Source organism: Rhinolophus hipposideros (assembly GCF_964194185.1).
Source record: "Rhinolophus hipposideros genome assembly, chromosome: 8".
In the NCBI taxonomy this organism is placed as follows: Eukaryota; Metazoa; Chordata; class Mammalia; order Chiroptera; family Rhinolophidae; genus Rhinolophus; species Rhinolophus hipposideros.
The window spans coordinates 76,294,038-76,317,374 of NC_138054.1; the positions used below are offsets into that span (position 1 = coordinate 76,294,038).

General features: G+C 39.1%; 1 protein-coding gene across 4 annotated transcripts in view; it reads right to left on the bottom strand.

The window, feature by feature from the left end:
* LOC308501254 (mediator of RNA polymerase II transcription subunit 18) overlaps window positions 1-23,337 on the bottom strand; it is a 101,254-nt gene that overhangs the window by 47,114 nt on the left and 30,803 nt on the right. For all 4 annotated transcript variants that reach the window (XM_081057312.1, XM_081057307.1, XM_081057305.1 and 1 more), the window contains one exon: window positions 11,479-11,532. In XM_081057312.1, coding sequence (XP_080913438.1) covers window positions 11,479-11,532 — 54 coding nt within the window. The remainder of the gene's footprint in view (window positions 1-11,478; window positions 11,533-23,337) is intronic.

Consider the following 23,337-nt stretch of genomic DNA (forward strand, 5'->3'; position numbering starts at 1 on the left):
AAGAAACACAAAGATTAAAGTAGCAATACCAGTTTTTAATCACTCAAAGCTGCTTTCTGGTCTCTACTTCTTCTCCCCTTCATTCCTGTTTCCTGTTTTCTGATCATTTCACTAAGTGGTAAAAGTTTCCATCAGAAAAATCAGAACAGAAAGAAATAAAATACTAAATTCAAAATGATCTACTGTTACAAATGAACATCTCTAACAACAGATATGATGAAAAGAAAGCTAAAACTTAGAAAAATAAACTAAGTTCAATTTCCCACGCATTCCTTCTCCCCATTCTCTATGAATAATAACTAACATTAATTGAGCATGAATTATAATGCCAGGAATTATTCTAAGTGTTTTACAGCTATTAACTTATCTAATTCTTATGACAAACATATGAGAAGGATACCATTTATTATCCCACTAAATAGATGAGGAAACTAAGTCACACAAGAGTAAACTCGTCCAAGGAGTTTAGAGCTAACAGGTGGCAAAGTAAGGGTTCATATCTAAGTCATCTGGATGTGAATCTCTACTCCTAATTACTACACTATACGTGTAGACCTAAATGTAGAATTAGATTCACACAATAGTTCCTAGATGTTTAAAAAAGGACGTTTATTTTTAACCTTATAAAAACTCTAGGAGGTATTACTTTAAGAAAAGTAAAATTCAGACAGAGCAGTTCCGTAAATTGCTCAAAATGACAATGTTAAAATAAAAAAACAAACATTTGTTTTCTTAGCTCATCCCTGATATTTCCAATATGATCACCAATAAGAATAACGCTTGGGCCGGCCCAGTGGAGCTCCATGCTCCTAACTCCAAAGGCTGCTGGTTCGATTCCCACATGGGCCAGTGGGCTCTCAACCACAAAGTTGCTAGTTCAATTCCTCAAGTCCCTAGTTCAATTCCTCGAGTCCCGCAGGAGATGGTGGGCTCCGCCCCCTGCAACTAAGATTGAACACGGCACCTTGAGCTGAGCTGCTGAGCTCCCGGATGGCTCAGTTGGTTGGAGGACGTCCTCTCAACCACCAGGTTGCGGGTTCGACTTCCACAAGGGATGGTGGGCTGTGCCCCCTGCAACTAGCAAAGCAAACTGGATCTGGAGCTGAGCTGTACCCTCTACAACTAAGTCTGAAAGGACAACAACTTGAAGCTGAACAGCACCCTCCACAACTGATTGAAAGGACAACAACTTGACTTGGAAAAAAAGGAAAAAAGTCCTGGAAGTACACACTGTTTCCCAATAAAGTCCTGTTCCCCTTCCCCAATAAAATCTTAAAAAAAAAAAAAAAGAGAGAGAGAATAACACTTATCTCAAAAGCAGTTTTTAAAGAAATTTCTTAGAAATTGAAAGGTCTGAAATCAAGAAAAGTTGGCTACTGGGGACAGAGACATTTCGACCCCTCCTCCAATTAAATCTACAATAAAAATACTGTAGATCCAGTGTTTCATGAGGAACCCAAATAACTGAAGCACAGGTTTACAACACCTTTAACCTACATTATACAACAGCAGGCATTATTATTACCACCGCACAAGTATGTTTCGTCACCAAGTATTATCTATCTATACTCTCTAAGGTAGTTAGGAAACCCCTGGGTTTTCCTATTTCCCCATGTTCACCAAATTCTCCTGTTAGATACAAGACAAAAACAATAAAACAAAAAACTTTCCTCAAAAAAATCACCATTACGCTGTTCAAAGAACACAGATACAGAAGGGAAAATAAAAACGCTACATAAGCAAGTTTTGTTTTAATAATTTCCTAAGTACAAGTCATGCTGAATAACATGGCATGAAATTACAATAACACAACTATTTTTATCTGTATAAAAATACTTCTTCATTCTGCCTAGCATTAATAGTTCTTAGTTTACTCTTTGAGTGAGACTGTATCTTATTTATTTTCCTTCATGGTAGCTAGGGTGGTGTGCCAACAAAAATTTATTGAGTGATTTAATGAATCAATCATCCATCCACCTTTTCACCTTTTGGTTGGTGTTACTGAGTATGACAATAAACAAGCAAAACTAAATGTACTTCATTGTAACCAATGTTAAGCCATTGCCCTGGAGACATAAGATTACAACCAGGACTAAACAAGAACACACCTTTAGTATTAAGCCAAGCTTCTCATCCTAGCAAAAACGTTTTTTTTCTTTGGTAACACTTTTTTCATTTACTATTTAAGACATAAGTCTTGAGAGTTCTTGCTATTCAAGCTCTTTGATTATTGAGTTCTAAACTGACGAGGGAAAAGACTGACCTCTGGGGAGAAAAATAGACAAAACAAAGCAGCCAGACCCATCTGTTTTATAACATTTAAATTCTTTTGGAAGATCAAAGAAGAAATACAAGATATAAAATCATCAAAGGAAATTTAAATATGAAAATTTAATATTTATTTATATAAAATGTTTCAAAGGCGTGGTCAAATGTTGTATTTCATCTTTTTATGCAATGAAAAAAAGAAAAGTTGTAGCTACAGAGTGCTACAGATGTCACTCTCGCTGCCAGCAGATGAAAACACTGGTTTGATGAAGAAAAAACAAAACAAATCTTCAATGAGGAATTGGAGGCCACCAGCACCACCCCACTAGCCCATTATACTACAATCACGTATTTTAATAGAAGCCTCCATTAAGGGGTGGGCGGGCGTGTGCACCTGTGCCTGTGTTCTGGACTCCACTGATGTTTCAAATTGGAATCTTGTAAAAACTGTCCAGCCACTGAGGGTCAGGTCAAAGCTCTATCATGAAAGGTCATATTTAACATTATACAACTCTGGGCAAGCCTGAGAAGCCAACCACTGAGGTTGTTTTGAAACTAATGGCTTCCTGCCTAATGGGAAATGTTCATTCTAGTTTCATTACCAACTTTTAAATCCAGTGACCATACTTAAACTGAATATGAAGTTCCCAGACGTGAAGAAGCTAAAGGAGTTAATTACCACCAAATTAGTATTCTAAGAAACGTTCAAGAGGCTTCTTTAAGAAGAAAAATGTGGTATATAAACCAAAAACAACAAGAGAACAAGACAAACAAATGAGAAATAAAAACTCATAGACACAGACAATAGTTTAGTGGTTACCAGAGGGTAAGGGGGGTGGCGCTGGGAGATGAGGGTAAAGGGGATCAAATATACAGTGATGGAAGGAGAACTGACTCTGGGTGGTGAACACACAATGGGATTTATAGATGATGTAATACAGAATTATACACCTGAAATCTATGTAATTTTACGAACAATTGTCACCTGAATAAATTAAAAAAAAAAGATTTAAAATATGAAAAATAAAATGGCAATAACTACATATCTACCAATAATTACTTTAAATCTAAGTGGATTCAATGCCTCCATCAAAAGACATAGCGTGGCTGAATGGATAAAAAACAAAACCTACGCATACACTGCCTACAAGAGACCTACTTTAGACTGAAAGACACCGACCAAAGTAAAGGGAGGGAAAAAGGTATTTCATGCACATGGAAACAAAAAGACATCGAGAAACCTTAAATGTACATTACTACGTAAAAGTAGCCAATCTGAAAAGGCTATACATGCTTTATCATTCCAACTATATGAAATTCTAGAAAAAGCACAAAAAGAATGAATTCATGATACATGCAATAACATATATGAATCTGAACAGCATTATGCTAGGTAAAAAAAAAGATGCAAAAGGCTACATATTATACAGCTTTGTTTATATAACAACATTATGGAAAAGGGGACAGAACTCAGATAAGCGGTAGCCAGGGGCTGGCGGTAGAGGGAGGAAATTGATTATGAAAGAGGCAGGGAACATTTTGGGATAAAAAAGTATTCTTTATTTTCAGTGTGGTGGTGATCACACAACCTTCTATGTTTGTCAAAAAACAAAACTATATACTTAAAAAGGGTAAATTTTTCTTGTATGTAAATTATACCTCAAATAACTTATTAAAAAAAAAGGAATCCTAGAGAGCACCTTGCAACTGCTTAACACAGACTGAAAACTCCATAAAAACAGGGATCATATCTTATTCATGTTTCTACCCTAGAACCTAGGATATCACAGCTACTATGTTTACTATGTGCTTATAAGCACATTGTAAGCATTAATTCATTACATTCGTACAGCAACCTTGTGAAAAAGGCAAAATTCACATCCCTATTTTACAGGTAAACTGAAGATCAGAGAGTAATTGTCTTGCCCAAAAAAACACAGCCAAGAAGTGGCAGAATTGGGATCTGAACCCATATTTAACTCCAGAGGCTTAACTGTTATGACATGCTGCCTTCCTGATTTTGCTCAGTGTTTACTAAACAAATGAATATATGAGGAATAAATCCATTGTGTTAGTGTGGTAGGATAGGCTGAATCTAGCTCATAGGGAGAAGTATGAGTTATGTTTGAAAAGGCGACATCATATAGAGCTGTGGAGTGATTCTTTTAGGTATAACAGGTAAGCTGCGCATGTAGATCATTTAATTCCCTTGAACGATGGCTTTTTATTCTCTTTTACCTCCTTTGAGAAATTAGTTTTATATATTTCATTTTTAACACTGAGAAATATAAAGAAACAAAAATGTCCCTAACGCCCAAATCCAAATAAAATCCCTATTTACAGTTTGAAAAATAAATGTAATACATATACATAGCAAGATAATTCAAACCATACAGGAAGATACAAAATGTTAAGTGAAAGTCCCACCCCTGCTATCCCTGTCTTTTAATTTTAATTTTTATAGTCATTGCCTATGCAGCGTCCATGACACATTGAGAAGGGTTCAGATGGATACCAGTCTACATATTTAGTCAACCTATCACACTTGCTTTGATTTTCTAAGGCCTAAGTAGTAGTCAGAAGTGATGACAGTGGTGAAAGGACATGGAAGACAGTCCTGAATGTCAGAGTTACTACCGGTCAGGCTTGCGTCACCAGTGCTATGGCTCATCTGTTCCTATTGACAAAAACACACAATTATATGACATCTGCATTATTGAGGCTCAGAAACTGGTGTTCCCTGCACTTCGTTTCCCTTAAGATTGGTAGTTCTACCTTATGGGAAAATTTGAAACCACTGTAAGAAATACACACAAATACGTATTATGGGATTACTATTGGGCAGTGGGATATAACAGTAAACAGATCTTGCCTTCCGTAAGTTTATAGTCTTATTAGGAAATAAGATGATAGAAGATATTTAACATATATTTATAATAATGTGGGTTAAGTGTCTACTGAAAACCAGAGGGGAAAAAAGACAACTAATATCATTTTTGGCATTATTTAATTCCAGAGGAATTTATCTCCTACACCCTAAGGATCTCAAAACTAATTAAGTTCATATTTTGTCCTTCATTCTTAAAGAGGGAGGGAGGGAAGGACTGTGTTATTAGCACATTTTGAGTTTCAAGTGGTAACAACATAACATCACAAAATTTTTCCCCCATGCACTTTGAAGATAAGTGCATTAGCGTTGGGCATGTCTCCTTAACCTGTCCTTGAACAGCTAGGAAAAACGCCTTTATAACATAATAATGATTCATAAATTCGGATACAGAGTAGGAAGAAAATATTTGACTTTAAGATATAGTTTGTTTTGTATCTCAAAAAAACTGCTTCTCATATTTCCTATACGATATAAATTCTAACCTAAAGGAGATAGTACCTTGTTCTGTTCCCAGAATACCATGCATATGAATAAAGTCTTTACAATTAGTTTCAAATTCAAGATTCACACTAATAATCAATTTCATTAAATAATTATTTCATCAAACACATACCAAAAAATTTTTTCAACCAATTGTGTTCATTTCTGTGGAATGGAGGGTATATAGAAACTTAATGAAATTGTCAGAGGAGTTAAAACATTTTGGAAAGGCAATTTAGTATACAAACAGATCCCCTCTTATATCAAAAAACCTTTAGAGGTTTCATATGCCACGGTTTCAGTCCCATTTTCTCTGGCATACTATGGTGAGAGTGGCTGTTAACCCATCAATGGTTGATAAGGAGGAAGAAATGAAAGCAGGAGGAATGAGCCATTTTTAAAAGCAGTGAGGTGAGGTTGGGGTGGTGGGAGAAATGGGTAAAGGGAGTCAAAAGCTACAGATTTCCAGTTATTAAATAAGTAAGTCATGGGGATGTACAGTATGGTGACTAGTTAATAAAACTGTATTGCATTTCTGAAAGTTGCTAAGAGAGTAGATCTTAAAAGTTCTCATCACAAGATAAAAAAAATTGTGTAACTATGTATGGTGACAGATGCTAACTAGACTTATTGTGATTATTTTGCAACGTATACAAATATTGAATTATCGTATTGTACACCTGAAAATAATATGTTTGTCATGTATACTTTAATAATTTTTTTTTTTTAAATAAAAGTAGTGGGGTAGGAAGCATCATAGTAGCATAAATTGTATATACCTCTTCTCTGGGCCCTTTCTTCCCCTAGCACTTACAATACAGTGTAGTCATTACTTTTTCTTTTTTAACTGGTAGCGGATACCAATGTGGATTAATACCTTCACTGTATTCTTTGAAGCTGGGGACAAAAGGGAAGGGAATAAAATAAAGAGAATCAGGGTAAAAGCTGTTTGATCCTTTTATCACCTTCCTCACTCCATGACCTTGAATGTCTGTTCCACACCAACCCTGGCAGAATTCTGGAGGTCTGTTTTCTGGAAGGAATAACACAAATGGTCTCTGGACAGAGGGACACAGAAGGGAGTTGATAGTGGGAATATAGCACTAAAACCTGAGGGGAATTAAGTGAACAATTAAAGTTGAATGCAGCAACCCCCACTAGTCCTCTTCACCCCTTACCACCTAAACAAAGATAGGTTTGGCCCCTGATAACTGATAAGGTGAAGTTCCTCAATGACAGAGACAAGAAGTTTATAGTAAGGCCCAAAGGCAACGAGCCTATGCATTTAAAGCTTCCCACTCTTAACTGCAAGCAGACAGCTCATTATTACTAGACATCAAAGGAAAACTCTAAAACAGAGATCAAAACAGAGAAAAGGGACAAAGCAGGGCAAAGAAAATTTATTAAAATAATAGAAGAATATTATGGAAGAAACATTCAGAGAATACAAAAGACCTCCTAGGAATTAAAACATACTAGGAAAACAGAAAATTTAATAGTAGATAAATCTTCCAGGAAGTAGAGCTAAAGGAAAAAGATGAAAATCAGAGAACTATTCCAGGAGGTTCAACATCAAGAAGCTATGGGCAATCAAGAAAGAGAAAGACATGAGATTTAGGAGAGAAGCAGCGTCGCCAGCTGACTTGGAATATCCCACAATGACAGCTGTGTACCACACATAGAGGGGAACCTCTCCAGATTGCAGCAGTGTAACTCAGAGATATACTGAAGGCTGTCATTACCAAGATCTCTGCTGCTATGTGTTTACCTTCTTTTCAAAGATAAGAACACAGTGCCCAGGTGAGCATGGTGAGCTTGTCTTGACTACATGCTAGTGAATTTCTTCTTAAAATACTGAGGTGCCTGGTAAGCTCAGAACTCTCATTTCACCTGACAGACATGTTCTTCAACCTACTCCTGACATCTGTAGGGAGGTCCCAGTCAATTTAGGAGAAACCACAGAGCTGCTCACTCCCTCTGACCAGATTTCTGCCAAATGTCCAAGGCCTGGTCCACACTGGAGCCCTGCCCAATACAATTTCCAGGGCTAAGTCTTGACTTTGTCCATGATTCCACAGAACCCTGTGAACCTCAGGAAACTGAAGCAAGCATGGTCCATCGATCCCTGGGGATCCCTGAGATCCTTTAGGAGTCCAAGAGGTGCTACTATATACTTACTCATATTAAAGAATTATTTGCCTTTTTCACTGTGTTGACACTTGTGCTGATGGTCCAAAAGCAATGGTGAGCAAAACTACTAGTACCTTAACACAAAGCAAGGCAGCAGCACCAAACTGCAATAGGACTCATATTTTTCACTATATACCATGTTTCCCCGAAAAGAAGACCGGGTCTCATATTAAGGTTTGCTCCAAAAGACGCATTAGGGCTTATGTTCAGGGGATGTCATCCTGAAAAATCATGTCAGGGCTTATTTTCCCATTAGGGCTTATTTTCAGATTAGGTCTTATTTTCGGGAAAACATGGTATTGCAGTTAAAAATAAAACCATCTTTAATCTAAGAATGTGCTTAATAAAAATATAAAAAGTATTAGTTTTAACAACTCTTAACCCTTTGGCACATGTCTTTTTATTATCTGCGTGATGAAATGGTAAGTATGCACAAAGCATGTACTTAATACAATGGCTAACTTCAGGAAAGGCACTTGTGTGACTGAGTTGCAAGTGGAACTAACCAATTTTTTTCATGAAATACCACTTTTGCTTGAAAGACTGAATGACAAACTATGTTATTTATACTTAGATATTTGACAAATATTTTCTCAAAATTGAATGAAGTGAGCCTGTTACTAAAAGTTGAAAACAAAACCCGACAGTTCACGTTATCAATGATATGTCAAGTTTTCAAGAGAAAATTAAAAATTTCAAAAACATATCCACCAGAGTGAGCTTGACAGTTTCCCAATAATTAAAGATCACTCTAATGAGACCAGAGGTGGTATTAACAAATGTTAATATGAAAAAAGTTAACAAATTTTAAAATGTAATAAAATGTGTAAACATCTGTCCATGTAAAACGGGTCCTAGAGGCCTTAGGTTGGTCGCATTGGAACTTGATGGACAAAAATTCCCCAGTTTTACTTTGAGAATATCAAACATAATTCTTTTTCAATACATCTACATAACTGTTAGCTAACCTAACTGTAAAAAAATTCTTGCCCCATTTATAGGGACTCCCATTCAGAATTCTTTTCTTTGTCCAATGATATTGAGTGGACCATAACTCAATAAACCAAATTCTTATCATATGTATGGTTTATAAGCAACTAATAAAAAAAATCAGTATAACATTTAAAGCAGGGGTGTCCAAACTTTTTTCAACGTTTTTCACCAAGGGCCATATGCGGTAAAATACACAAACAGCCGGGCCACTCACTCGAGGTGAAGTACGTATTGCCTCACCTGGTTTATTTAAATAAACTAAATATATATTTTTGGAATTTGCTGCGGGCCAATTAACAATGGATTGTGGGCTGCAGTTGGCCCACAGGCCACAGTTTGGACACCCCTGATTTAAAGAAAAAATGGAGGTGACAACGAGGCTGGTTGTTAAATATAACTACGATTAATTTCCATTTTTCTCTAAAATCTACATTATGAATATAAATGTTAATTTCAAAATTCCAACATTTAAAGTATAAGAGGAAAAAAACTCACTACCACAGAACACAAACTTTTTCTCATGCTAGTGATCAAAAGGACATTTTAATGTATGTTTCAATTGACAACTGGCCAACTATAACTTCCATAACAACTCTCACTTTGGTATTCTGTAGTAAATTTAAGTTACATTTAATTAAATTTTAAATTTAATTAGCATAACAATAAGTTTGATTAATTAGATTAAATTTAATTTAAGTTGTACTTAGGTGAGGTAGGAGGTCAGAGAGAAAAAAATAAGTTTCTGGTAAAAACCTTTGAAGTTGTCATATATTACTCTCATTTGTCATATGGACATGTTCTTTAGGATTTGTCACCAGGCAACTACAATCAACTTGATTTACAAAATCGTTCATAAATACTTCCCTCAAGAATTAACTTGGTAATGAAACTACAAATTTATGAATAAAGTCCCAATTGCCCTCTAGTGTTCACTCTAAGGATTTCACTGATGAACTTGATGTAAAGTACCTTTCAGGGAGGAAAAAAAAAAAAGCCAAGGTCCTAAAGAAACCATTTAGGGTCATTAAAATCAGAGAAGTTCTGATCTTGCAAGGTTTTCAAGAGCAGTCTTCTCAAAGCCAAGATAAAAGCTATTAATCTGAACAATCTGATTAATCCTACATGTACCCAAAGTTCCTAACCTGTCATCTGTGGTAATTGGGCACCAGTAGAATATAAACTTGGTAACATTTTTACTATACTTCAAGTTACAATGGCATAAAATGAGATTCAGACTTTTCCCATTTGGCAAAAACATCACCAAATACTTGAATGAAAATCTTCCTCCAACATGCATGATGAGGTTAAACAAGGAAAACTGTTTCTGGTTCCTTTTTTGCTGATGCATATTTTAAGTGGGAAGTACTTCATAACTAGTCTTCCTAGTCTACAATATGTTTTTTTTATTACATATCCTAGACTGTATCTCCTTTTGAAATTAGAGTCAATAGAAAAATGTCAATACACAGTAACTGACACTTTAGTCAAAAAGATAGATAAAATACCTTTATGTATCGAGATTTACATTCCCTTAACCATATGGTTAGAGAATTCAAATTTTATTTTACCTTGCCAAACGGTTCTTTGTTTTACTTCAAGTAATTAACATTCTAGAGCAGCAGCTCTCAAAGCGTGGTCTAGAGACCAGTGGGGGTCCCTAACAGCAAGATTAGAATTATTTTTATAATATAATAACACAAAGAGGTTATTTGCCTTTGTACTCTCGTTATCTTCCAGGTGTAGAGTCAATTTTCCAGAGACTACGTGACATGTGATAACAACAGATTCAGATTGAATGTAGAAACAGATATGTGAATCCAGCTGTCCTCTAGTATAGCAGATCTTAAAAAGATTTGCAAAAATGTAAAACAATGCCACTCTTCTCACTAATTTTTTTGTTTATTTTGGAAATTATTTTTCATTAAAAATGTTCTTTATATAATATATAATGGGTCCTTTATTTTAAAATGAATTGATGTTTTCAAAATCTCTCACTTTTAATTTGTAATATTGTAACTACCAACAGATATAAGTCATACAAACGAAACTCTCTGGGGCCCTCAGTTATATTTAAGAGTATAAAGGGGGCCGACCCGTGGCTCAGGTGGTTGGAGCACCAGTTGGATTCCCAAATGGGCCAGTGAGCTGCGCCCTCTACAGCTAAGATTGTGAACAACGGTTCTCCCTGGAGCTGAGGTTGGTGTGAGCTGCAGTGGGTTGCCGCAGGCTACTGTGCTGCCATGGGCTGCTGTGTGTTGCCAGGGGTGGCTGGCAGCCAGCATGGGCTGCTGTGGGCTACCATGTGCTGCCATGAGTGGCCAGTGGCCAGTGTGAGTGGTCGGTAGCCGGCGAGAGCTGCTGTGAATGGTCTGACAACTGGTGACCCACGGCCTCAGCCGGGGAAGCACAAGGCTCATAACACCAGCATGGGCCAGGGAGCTGTGTGCTACACAACTAAACTGAGAAACAACGGCTTGACCGGGAGTAGGTGCGGGGGGAGGAAGAGTATAAAGGGATCCTGAGATCAAAAGTTTGAGAATCACTAATCTAGAGTAGCATACTGAACATGAAAAAAATTAATTTACTGTCAAAGTTTTAATGGAGGTGAGGATAAAACACAAATATCATTTACTAAGAAAAATGTAAATGATACTCACCAAATGGATCTTCCATGCCACTACTAATCAGTTTAGGGAGGTGGGATATAGTTTCTAAAAAAGAGAAAAGGGTAAAGAATATATTTAAATCTGAAATCCATCACCTTTTATGTTTTCAAAGAAATAAACCCAATTCAATAATAGTGATTATAGTTTAAACCTGACACATTATAGAAATGTACAGGGCCGGCCCGGTGGCTCAGGTGGTTAGAGCTCTATGCTCCTAACTCCGAAGGCTGCACGTTCGATTCCCACATGGGCCAGTGGGCTCTCAACCACAAGGTTGCCAGTTCAACTCCTGGAGTCCCGCAAGGGATGGTGGGCAACGCCTGGCACCTTGAGCTGAGCTGCCGCTGAGCTCCCAGATGGCTCAGTTGGTTGGAGCATGTCCTCTCAACCACAAGGTTGCTGATTTGACTCCCGCAAAGGATGGTGGGCTGTGCCCCCTACAACTAGAAAACGGCAACTGGACCTGGAGCTGAGCTGCGCCCTCCACAACTAAGATTGAAAGGACAACAATTTGACTTGGAAAAAAGGACTGGAAGTACACACTGCTCCCCAATAAAATCCTGTTCCCCTTCACCAATAAAATGTAAAAAAAAAAAAAAGAAATGTACAACTTACTATGTGAGAACATTGCCAACTGAGATTTATTTTAAGGGGGTTGAAATAGATTTATGATATAAAAACATCATAAAACATTTAAGGACAATTTTCATTTTAAAATATGTCATTCTCAGTCTCCTCAAATAAGTTCCCTTTCCAATCCCATTTTGAATTTACTAGAGTGTAAGGGCAAAGACAAAATTTTATGTTAGAAAAACAAACAAAAAACACTCCCCGAAACTCACATAAACACCTGAAAAAGGATATGAGAATATCTTGGAAGGAAGGCTTAAAGAAAGTAAGTTATTTTAGATACCGGAGGGTAGTTTAGTAAACCATAAATTTAAAACCCTCAAATATGAAAAAAAAAAAATGTTTTGAAAGAAATATGAGTAAGTATAGAAATGCAACCTCCCTCACCCTTAATCAAGACAAGTATCAAATCTGCCCAGTCTTGCTTCCTGTCTCTTTCATGGTTTTGATCCCAAGAGCATTCCGTAACAAATAGTCTGAATACCAAACTCCAATTTAGAGTCTGCTTTTCAGAGAACACAGCCTACTACCACTGGGTGCCACATGTGATCTGAGAAAATTGGGACTATAATGTGGTTACCGAGTAGAACTGTTCACAGACTAAATGGCAATGAGGACTCCATCACTGGTGGTAGGTGTAACACAGGTAATCCCTGACACAAGGTACTGGTCCAATTCTTAAACTTTCACCAGAAGTGAATAGTGCTGGTCTATCTGTAGAAGGGAATAATCTAGTTGACTGGATTTATCAGGCACTTGAAGAGTTGAGGGCAGAGGGGGCCAGTTAGCTCAGTTGATTAGAGCCGGGTGCTCTTAACAAGGTTGCTGGTTCGATCCCCACATAGGCCACTGGGAGCCTCACCCTCCACAACTAGATTGCAACTACTTGACTTGGAGCTGATGGGTCCTGGAAAAACACACTTAAAAACATTTTTTTTAAAGTTTAAAAGAAAATAGACTTAGTTTTAGTATATGTGCTGCCGAAGAGAGCACGAAAAATAGACTTAGTTTTAAAAAAAGAAAAAGATAACAAAAAGCTAAGAGTAATTAATAGTCAATTGAAAGTCAAATATGAAAGCCACAGGGCCTTCTAGTGAACATAGAAAGAAGCAAGCTCTTTTCTGTGGCAGCAGCAGGACAGACAAAGCTGAAGACCAGGCAGGCCCAGGAGTTAATCATCAGAGTAGCCCAGCTCCAAAGGTTATTTCTCTGCCCAGGAAGGTATGCTATGCCAGTGTCAAGGCCCTCATTAGGAAAGAATGAAACCCTAATACATGGAGACACCTGAGTTGAAATCCCTCCAAATACCCAAATACTCCTTAACCCCTTGAGACTACAAAAGTGGCCGGGCCTTTCTGTGACGCCTAGCACTCTCCTCTCACTTGGAGATAATGCAGAGGCCTCCCCACCCTGCTCAGTAAAAGAATCCCCCCTCAGGACCTGACACCTACATGCCTCCTGGTTAGTACGTCTGTAACTTACAATAAGTGACAGCATCACCCAGCCCAGACGTGCTGTGCCTGATAAGGTCAGAGAGGAACCATAACCTAAGGGAGCTGCAAGACTAGCCAGATGGAGTGACAGAGTCCTGGGAAGTACGAATGTGACTGCATTCTGAGGGTGCTTGAACATGAGGGCCAGAACATAAGATTGAAAAGGGAGAGGCAATTGATCATGCTCCAGAGATACAGGATTTCACACCCGGGCAAAAACCTCAGGATATGGTGTGAACTTACCACTAGGATGGTTTTAGGAAAGCTAGAAAGTGATGGCCCATGTTAAGTAGCAAATGCCAAAACTGCAGTGGCAGACAGTGGAGCAAGGGATTCAAAGGCTCAGGGATTAAGTCGGTTTGTTGAAGTGCTCAGAAAACCCACCAAATGGTTCTGTTCCTTGGAATGGCGGGAGGATGTCATAAGGAATGTGTCAGGGAGAAGGCACCAGAGTTATTCAGTTTAATAGCGGTTCTCCTCCACAGGAGACGTTGTTACACAACTAACCTCACTGATGACAGGACCCTGAAACGAAGACCAGTCTGCAGTATGTAACTGTCAACCAGAGGGATACAATTACTACCATAAAGACCAGCAAAGTCAGCGACAGTCCAAGGGACCTGACTCACAGATTTATGGAGATAGTTCATAAAACACGATACCACTAGAAGCAAAATGACAAGCAGCCAATAAGAGCAGTTTTCTATATGTAATGCCAACATAAGGACGTCCAAACCTGTAGAAAATTTTTAAAAGAGTTTATTTGAGCCCAACTAATGACAAATGGCTGGGAAGCAAGATCTCCAATGTTCCAGAGAATGACAGTTTGCAGTTTCTTTTATTCATTTGAATTAAGGAAGGAATGTAAGAAAGATTTCATAAAGGTAGGAGAGCAAGGCAGGGACTGGATTACAGGATACTTAACAAGATTCCGTGCTCTCTTTCAGGGGTCTGGAAAAGAGGGTTACTTCTCCATTTCAGAGGTGTGCTAACCTAGATGCACAAGAACAATGACCAGGGCTGGCTTAAACCTTTCGCTAAAGATAAGTTACAGGCCCCGGTGTGACTACCCCCCATGACCTGCCCTGTTAGGAATTTATGGTCAGATCACCTTGTGAGGTTCCTTTCCATTAGATTTATCAGAGTGCCCCTTTTTTGTCCACAGTTAACATCAAAAGAAATCAAGGATAGAAGAAATCAAGACGCTAAGGGTGGTCATCCCAATAAAAAATCAGAACCCCATACCCAGTTTCTAAACCTGAGCCAGTTCAGCTCTGAACCCACTGCCTGAAGGCCAAGTACCCAGGAGAAAGGAACCGGTAACACCAAAGCCAAGTGTAACAATTCCCTAAGAAACCTATGGCTCTAAGAGACCCACCCCCGTACTCTATGGGTCTCATGGACTCCACACTCCGCAGGTCCCTGCACATGAAGTTTAATGCTCTGTAGTTGCTGTCTTATGTCTTAATTTTATCTGTGAATTTGTGTTCTGTAAGTAAAGTCTGATGGGGAAAATGAAACGTGCTGGGGGCTTGAAGCTTCAGCTCACACACATGGTCCACTTCCTCCCGTTTTCCCAGGACACGGCTCTTGGTCACACCCTCTGTGCCCACCCGGCCATCCTTTCCCTGCCTGGGCTGGGAGTGCCGTGGCACTTTTGGTGGGCAAGTTCCCTTTGCCACTCTGAATGCAGGAGTACTGGCCACACAGATTATGTCGTCAGCCCTGCTTATGGCCATTCACTCGGGGAACTGTACACTGGGGAAATGGAACACTAACGTTTTGAAAACAGGCTGACACTGACACTTGGAGTCTGGAAGTGTCACCAGGGACTTATGAGGACCAGGATATAAATTGGGTCCAGGCCAAGATCCAGCTCACAATGGGCCCGCTGGGTCTGTGGACCCTCCTCCTGGTGATCATTTCCCTGGTCCCTGAATGTATAATTGAAATAGACATGCTTGGAAATTAGTGCACCCCCCATTTTGAGGCCTTGCCATGTGAGACAAGAGTTATCACATTGGGAAGGCCAAGTGGAGGGAAGCCCCTAAAATCTGTCCTACCTCACCTGCCAAGATAATAAATACAAAATAAAGCAATATTGTATCCCAGAGGGGAAGGACGGTGGCAGAAATTAGTGCTACACTCCTAAAGGATGCAGGATTTACCAACGTGGTCACTGCAGAAACCAGACAAATCCTGGAGGAAGGCAGATTACCACAGACTCAACCTAACAGGAGCCACAACTGCGGCTGCCTGTTTGACCCTAGGAGACCAGAGATGCCAGATGTGGTATCTTTGCTGGGGCAGATAACACAACCCCAGGAGCATAGTATGCAGTTAAGGATTGGAGGAATAAGCTCTTTTCCCTTCAATCCTATAAGAATATAGGATCAGAAACCATTTGCAATCACATAGAATGGATTACAGCACACATTTACAGGACTACGTGTCCATTTTGCTGCCCTCTCACATAATATAGTCCTGAGAGACAGCATCTGAACTCCCTGAAGAACATCACACCGACCCTCTATATTCATAACATTGTGCTAATTGGACAAGATCAGCAAGAGGTGGACGGTTCACTGAAGGCCTTGTCAGGACACATGTCCTCCAGAGGGTAAGAGATAAATGCTACAAAGATTCAGATACCAATCATATCAGTGAAATGTTTATAGGCCCAATAGTCAGGGGCTTGATAAGATATGTCATCCAAGTAAAGGCATCCAAGTAAAGAACCATCTTGCATCTCCCACCATTAAAAAGGAAGCACAACACCTGAGAATATCTCTCTGCCTTTTAGGGACAACACAAAAAGTTGTCCCTTCTGAGAGTAGCCCAGAAGAGGCAAGGGCTCTGCTGTCTAGTTGGTGATGCAAATAATCTGGCAGATCCTGTGGTATTATGGCAAGCCCCATGGGAGAATCACTACACAGACCCCTGGGGTTCTGAAACAAGGCAGTGCCATTTGCAGTGGAAAACTGTACGCCTTTTGCAAACAACTCCCACCATGCTACTAGGTCCTAGTAGATATAGAACATCTGACTATGGGACACCAAGTGACCATTTATCCAGAATCTCCAGTCGCCACGACCTGGGTTCTGTGACACTCACCAAGTTGTAAGGTTGGGTGGACCCAGCACCAATCCAGCACAAGATGAAAGTGATATATCCAGTGTCGAGCACAAGTAGGACCAGAAGTCACAAGCGTCAGCAGAAAGCCCAAACCCTCGAGTCATCCGCCACTGCTGCACAGGTGCCACTCCCTCAGCATATACCTTTGGCCATATGGGAACCCTTACAGCCAGCTGACAAAGAACAAAAAGACCACGTCACCTCTTCCACAGATGACTGTAAGTGGATACAAGTCCAAACTGTCGTGGCTGCACTACAGCCTTCCTCAGGGGTGGCACTGATCGCCGATGGTCAAGGAAACCTCTCCCCGTGAGCAGAGCTTCAGGCAGTACACCTGGTTATCTTCTTTGTGTGGACAAAGAAGTGGTTGGAGGTTAGAACACATGCAGACTCATAGACAGACGTCCTGACGTGCTGGTCAGGGGACATAAGAGAAAAACTAGCAAACTGGAGCAAGGAGGTCTTAGCGGAGAAGCGTGCAGGACACAGGAGTAGATACATCTGACGACCTTTCTATCACACGTTAGGCACTGAACAACCAAGCAGACAATGACTCAAGCAGTTGACATCAGCCGTCTCTCGTCATGGCATCCCAGTGCTGACTCAATGGGCACATGAAAGAAGGTGGGGTGGTGACAGAGATACATATACACTACGCATGGACAACAGTGTGAATGCCCACTTACCAAGGATGCTTCTGTTGCCACCCAAAGTCCAACGGCCAGCAGCGGAGACAAGCACTAAGCTCTCACTATGACACAAACTTTTAAGGCAGCCAAGCAGCCACTGGATGGCAAGTTGACTATGCATATATTACATCTGAAGGATGGCACTCTTTTGTCATAAAATGCTACACTGAGTTGGTGCTTCAGCTGCGCTTTCCTCAAGCTGCTCTAGCCGTCTCTCAGCTTAGCATGTTCTGGCTGCTGCTGCACCTGATGCCACCACAGATCCCGTGGCCCCGGGCGCTCTCCTGCACTCATTACAGAGGCGGTCCCCTGTCCTGAAATGACGTGTGGTGGCATGATGCTTACCAAATAGTTCCTAAACTCTCATGTAGCGCTCACTGCACAGCCCTAAGGGCAGGAAAGGCAAACCTACACCCAGAATATGTCCCCATTCCTTTCAGAATAAACTGTCCACCTTTCCAGGCTGGAAGGGGCCAAAGACAGTTGACCCCCGAACAGCGCAAGAGCTTAGAGGCACCAAAACTGCCTGTGCAATCGAAAATTAGCACATAACTTAAATCAGTTCTCTTTATGTGCGGATTCCCAACTGCGGATCTAAAATACTTTAAAGGAAAAAAAAGTACAGCCAGTAGTCTAATGCCCAATGTTTCTTTACGACCATGGAAAAATTTGAATAGATTATAAACAGATGCTGACAGCAGGGCATTTCTAGAAAAAGTGGCAAACCCTGATAGGTGAATGAGTACATCTCAGTTTGCAAAAACTAGAAAGTTGCTGCCACCATAAAAAAAAAATTGGTAGGACAAGGAGGGAGAAAAGGCAGTCAAGACCTCAGATGTCATCCTTTTCGTTAATGCTTGTAAGCTGGTCATCCTCTTCCCAACACTTTTCTATACCCTCCCCCACCACCTCCAAATTCTAACAAATCCCTTCCAAGTTCCCTTCTGACTGCAAATTTAGAAAAGGGTAAGGAAATATATTGGTCATTTTCTTATTACAAATTACAAATGAAACTAGCCAAACAACAAATTAATTAGCTAAATTACTTAATCAAATGCTAAAAATCTTGTTTTGTATAAACTGCTTTTAACTAAACACCATTCATCAACACAGGGATGTACTGGGCCAGGCAACATAAACAAAAGGGGGCTTACACAGGACAACCGACTATGTTTTTACCTCCTAACCAAAAGCATCTGTTTTTTTAATATCAAGCAGATTTAAAAATAAAATTTTAGAGGCATATGAAGCATTTGCCAGTCTGGTTCACATTTAACTGGTAGCTGTGACAATGTCCATAAAATCTAAGACAAATAAGAAAAATCATTTCAGTTTTATTTTATATCTGCAATACTTAAAACCTTTCATCTACAGTTTAGCTAACAGATATTTAACGCTGCTTTTGCTAACGGTAGCCATAGTCTTGGTGGTATTAACATTAGCGTATGAGAATTGGGAAATGCATCTATGCTCTTCCCAGCTTGAGCAAAACCCTTCATGTGTACAGGCATCCGTTCTGCAACTTTAATAACTGTGCGAGGTCGATCCAGTGAAGGAAATGCAGAAGCGTGCACCACAGACTAATAACTTCTGATATTAAAAGCAAAAATGGTTCTTTAGTCTCAGTCACCCTAGTAACAGCCTTCATTCTTTGTTTCGCTCTGAGTGTCCAAGATAGCCTCAAGTTATAAATACAAACATAGATGAATCTACCAAGACGTAAACCATCATGTCATTCTTTTGAAGGACAATAATCTTTTATTCAAGATTATCCTTCTGCCTATTCTATTCCTTTCCATGCTACTCCCATAATATTAGACCTAGGTTCTACAAAATCACCTTCTCTCCTGAGAAAGCTCAACAAGTGAATATATTTACTCAGACAAAAACTGAAGAATGAGGGCCGGCCAGGTGGCTCAGGCAGTTGGACCTCCGTGCTCCTAACTCCAAAGGCTGCCGGTTCGATTCCCACATGGGCCAGTGGGCTCTCATCCACAAGGTTGCAGGTTCGACTCCCACAGGGGATGGTGGGCTGTGCCCCCTGCAACTAGTAACAGCAACTGGACCTGGAGCTGAGCTGCACCCTCCATAACTAAGACTGAAAGGACAACAACTTGAAGCTGAATGGCACCCTCCACAACTTAGATTGAAAGGACAAACAACTTGACTTGGAAAAAAGTCCTGTAAGTACACACTGTTCCCCAATAAAGTCCTGATCCCCTTCCCCAATAAAATCTTTAAAAAAAAAAAACCAAAAAAAAACTAAAGAATGAAAATTTACTGGGTAGATGGTTACGAGAACTCTGATTATCTCTCATTGAACAAGTCAGAAAAAGTTGGTTTCAAATATCAATCACTCATACAGAACTGGTAAGTCATTTTAATTACAAAAGATAATATTGCAGAATAATTTAAACTCCTGTCCTGTGACTTCAAGTTAGATTAAGAATACCCACCTTCAAAGAGTTCTGAGAATCGCATGAAATATTTGTTAAAAAATAAAAGTGAAAAAATGGATTGTGCCTGTACATTGCAGGTGCTTAATAACTGTTCAGCTAAGCAAGTAGCTATTAAGAGCCAATTACATGCTCAGTACCATGTTAGGTAGCGTACAAAGATGAAGTTTATGGTTTTATCCTTAAGAAGCAATACTAGTAGAGAAGAGACGGTCATGTTAACAAATAGCATTAAAACAATATGATATGTATAATAATGGAAATAGAGGTAGCAAAGGAAAGAGTTCCCCTTTTCCTTTTTAATACATGAAAAGTAGAACGACTTCTAGGTAATGCTAATAAGCTCACTCCACTTCTTGATTTTAGTTGCAAAACAAAACTCAAAGTAGATTGTGACTCTATCGTGATCTAAGCTTGATCAAAGTACACTATCAAGGTAATGAAACCAATTTACACTGGCAGAAAAGGGCAATTATAGTGTTATTTCCATTTATTCCTTGGACTTGACTTACAAGTACATCATTAGAGAAATAAACAAAATTAAGAAACAAATAGTGTATCATCTGCAATTCCGGAGAGACCTACAATTGTTCAGACACATGCTACTACCTTAATATAAGGAATAAATATTGTAATCTACATGTATCATTTTTACATGTCACCAAAGAATCTACCCTTTAGACTGGAAATTGGAAAATCGTAGAAAACTTCTACAGTTCCCTAAAATAATTTTATTTGTTATTTCTGAACTATTTTTGTTAATACTCTGCACAGAAATTTGGTAGCTACAAATAGAAAGAATGAATTCATAACTTCATTTGATTTTTGCCTTATCATAAAGAAAATAAAGCATTATAAGTTACAATCATGCTCTCAGTAAAGATGGAGTTTTACAAATGTCTTTAAAAGACTGCTCAAAAAAAAGTTATGCTTAAAAAAGCTTACTTTAAGGCACAAATAATCAACATTTAACATATTGCTTAAGGGTAAAGACATAAAAATGGGACTAATTTTCCCGTTCAAGGAGGACTGTGACCTCCACCTCCTAGCTAAACATGGTCCTTCTGTCACCACTGAGGCATGAATCATCTCTTTAAAATAGAGGTGTGGCTCATGGATAAGCAAAAGTACTCGGGAAATATCAGTAGTGAGTTATAAAGAACATTACTTTCAGGAAATACAGATCTCAGCAACAGGCAGTTCATCATCAGTGAGAATGACAAAATCTGCACACAGAAAAATGTAGCTCTTTCTTTCTAGCATTACATACAGAGGGTGCCAAAAAATGTATACCCATTTTAGAAAGGAAAAACACTATATTAAAATTGTAATACTCAATATATACTGATAACAAAAGATGAAAACAAGTCATGTATATCCATTTTCTTGGCACCCCTGGTACATCACAGTCTGAAAAATTCCTCTAAAACAAAACATACTTTTAAAAGCTACAGTATTCAATGATACATCAAATATTTTTTAAAAGATTTTTATTAAAATATAGCTAACACACAATATTATATTAGTTTCAGGAGTACACCACAGTTATTCAACATTTATAGACCAAAAGAAGTGATCACCGTAAGTCCAGCAACCATCTGACACCGTATCATGCTGCATGCTGTACATTACATCCCCATGACTTATTTGTTTTATACCTGGAAATATGAACCTCTTAATCCCCTTCACCTTTTTACCCCCCTTTTTAAATTTTTCAATTATAGCTGACATTCAATATTATTTTATTAAGGGGCCGGCCCGGTGGCTCAGGCAGTTGGAGCTCCGTGCTCCTAACTCCAAAGGCTGCCAGTTCGATTCCCACATGGGCCAGTGGGCTCCCAACCACAAGGTTGCCAGTTCAATTCCTCGAGCCCCGCTAGAGATGGTGGGCTGCGCCCCCTGAAACTAACAGCAACTGGACCTGGAGCTGAGCTGCGCCCTCCACAAGTAAGACTGAAAGGACAATTTAACTTGGAAAAAGTCCTGAAAGTACACACTGTTCCCCAATAAAGTCCTGTTCCCCTTCCCCAATAAAGCCTAAAAACAAAACAAAACAAACAAAAAACCTAAGACCATAAAGACCCAAACAAATGAGCGATAAACAAAAACAGAATTTACAGTCACATGAAAAATTGTTTGACTTTCTTAATTAAAATGTTAAGACAATAATTATGCAGTACTAGCAAACTGGATTTTTAAAAAACTTTAATTTTACTAAGTGTGTTTTTCCAAGACCCATCAGCTTCAAATCAAGTAGTTGTTTCAATCTAGTTGTGGAGGGTGCAGCTCACAGTGGCTCATGTGGGGATCTAACCGGCAACCTTTTTATTAGAGCCCAACGCCCTAACATACGGAGCTAACTGGCCACCCCCTGGAAACATTTTTAAAATATTAAAATCCATTATTAGGAAGGTTGGTTGTGAATAAACAAGTATTGTAAACTGTTCGTAGCACTGAAAATTAGAGTATTGATGATATTGGCAATTTGGTAAAACCGATAAAGCACTATATAAATGTTCATACCTGCTGATCCAGTGATTTCTTATTAAAAGAAAAACATTACATGTACAAAGACCTATGTGGCAGCATTATTTGTCATAACTGTTTACCATCTGTAATGGTTAAACAAGTTGAAACCAACAACATAGGAATCTTTAATTCAGTGTATTTTCATATACTCGTATAGGTACTCTTTAGAAGGGAGAATAAAGAGGTAAACTACAGAGGGAAAAGTACTCTGCAGAGATATAAACAAAGTGCTTTGGGATCACTCAAAGAAAGGATGAATCATTAATCTTTTATACTAATTTTGGACACTGTGTTGCCAACCAAAGTGCTAAGAAGAGAGTAAGTCACTGGGTAGGCAGGGTCAAGTACACTGGTTAGCAGGTAGATGGCATGTGCAGGGTGAAGTCACCGTGAGGGAGGGTGAAGTCACCGCGAGGGATCCATAAGAGATGAAACATGTCGAGTTCCATCAGAATGAGCCACCCATAAAGGAAGCTAACAAAGCAAGCAATGCACTAACGTTCTGTCAGACAACGATAAAATTGTCACCGACCCTTAACTAAAACAGTCAACATCTATCTAAAAACTACTGCTGGAAACTGGGGTAACAAGTTCATGCCTGAGAATAAATGTAGAGAATCCTCAACAATGGAAGTTTTTTTTAAGTCACAGATTTGATTCAAGATTAGATTACATTTTAAATGTATACGTGACAAAACACCCCGCAACATTATACACTACAAATACATTTCTAAATTTCAGTGCACTGACAGCTCACACCCAGAGGCTTCCCTTACCACTCAGTACCCTAGAATGGAAGGACACACTCTCTACCTGTGCTCTCTCCCTGGTACAGCACTGATCACAGTACGGCCCCCGTTTCCTTTGCCAGGTACAATAACTTTTCACATGTTATTGAACATTATATATAGTTTACAA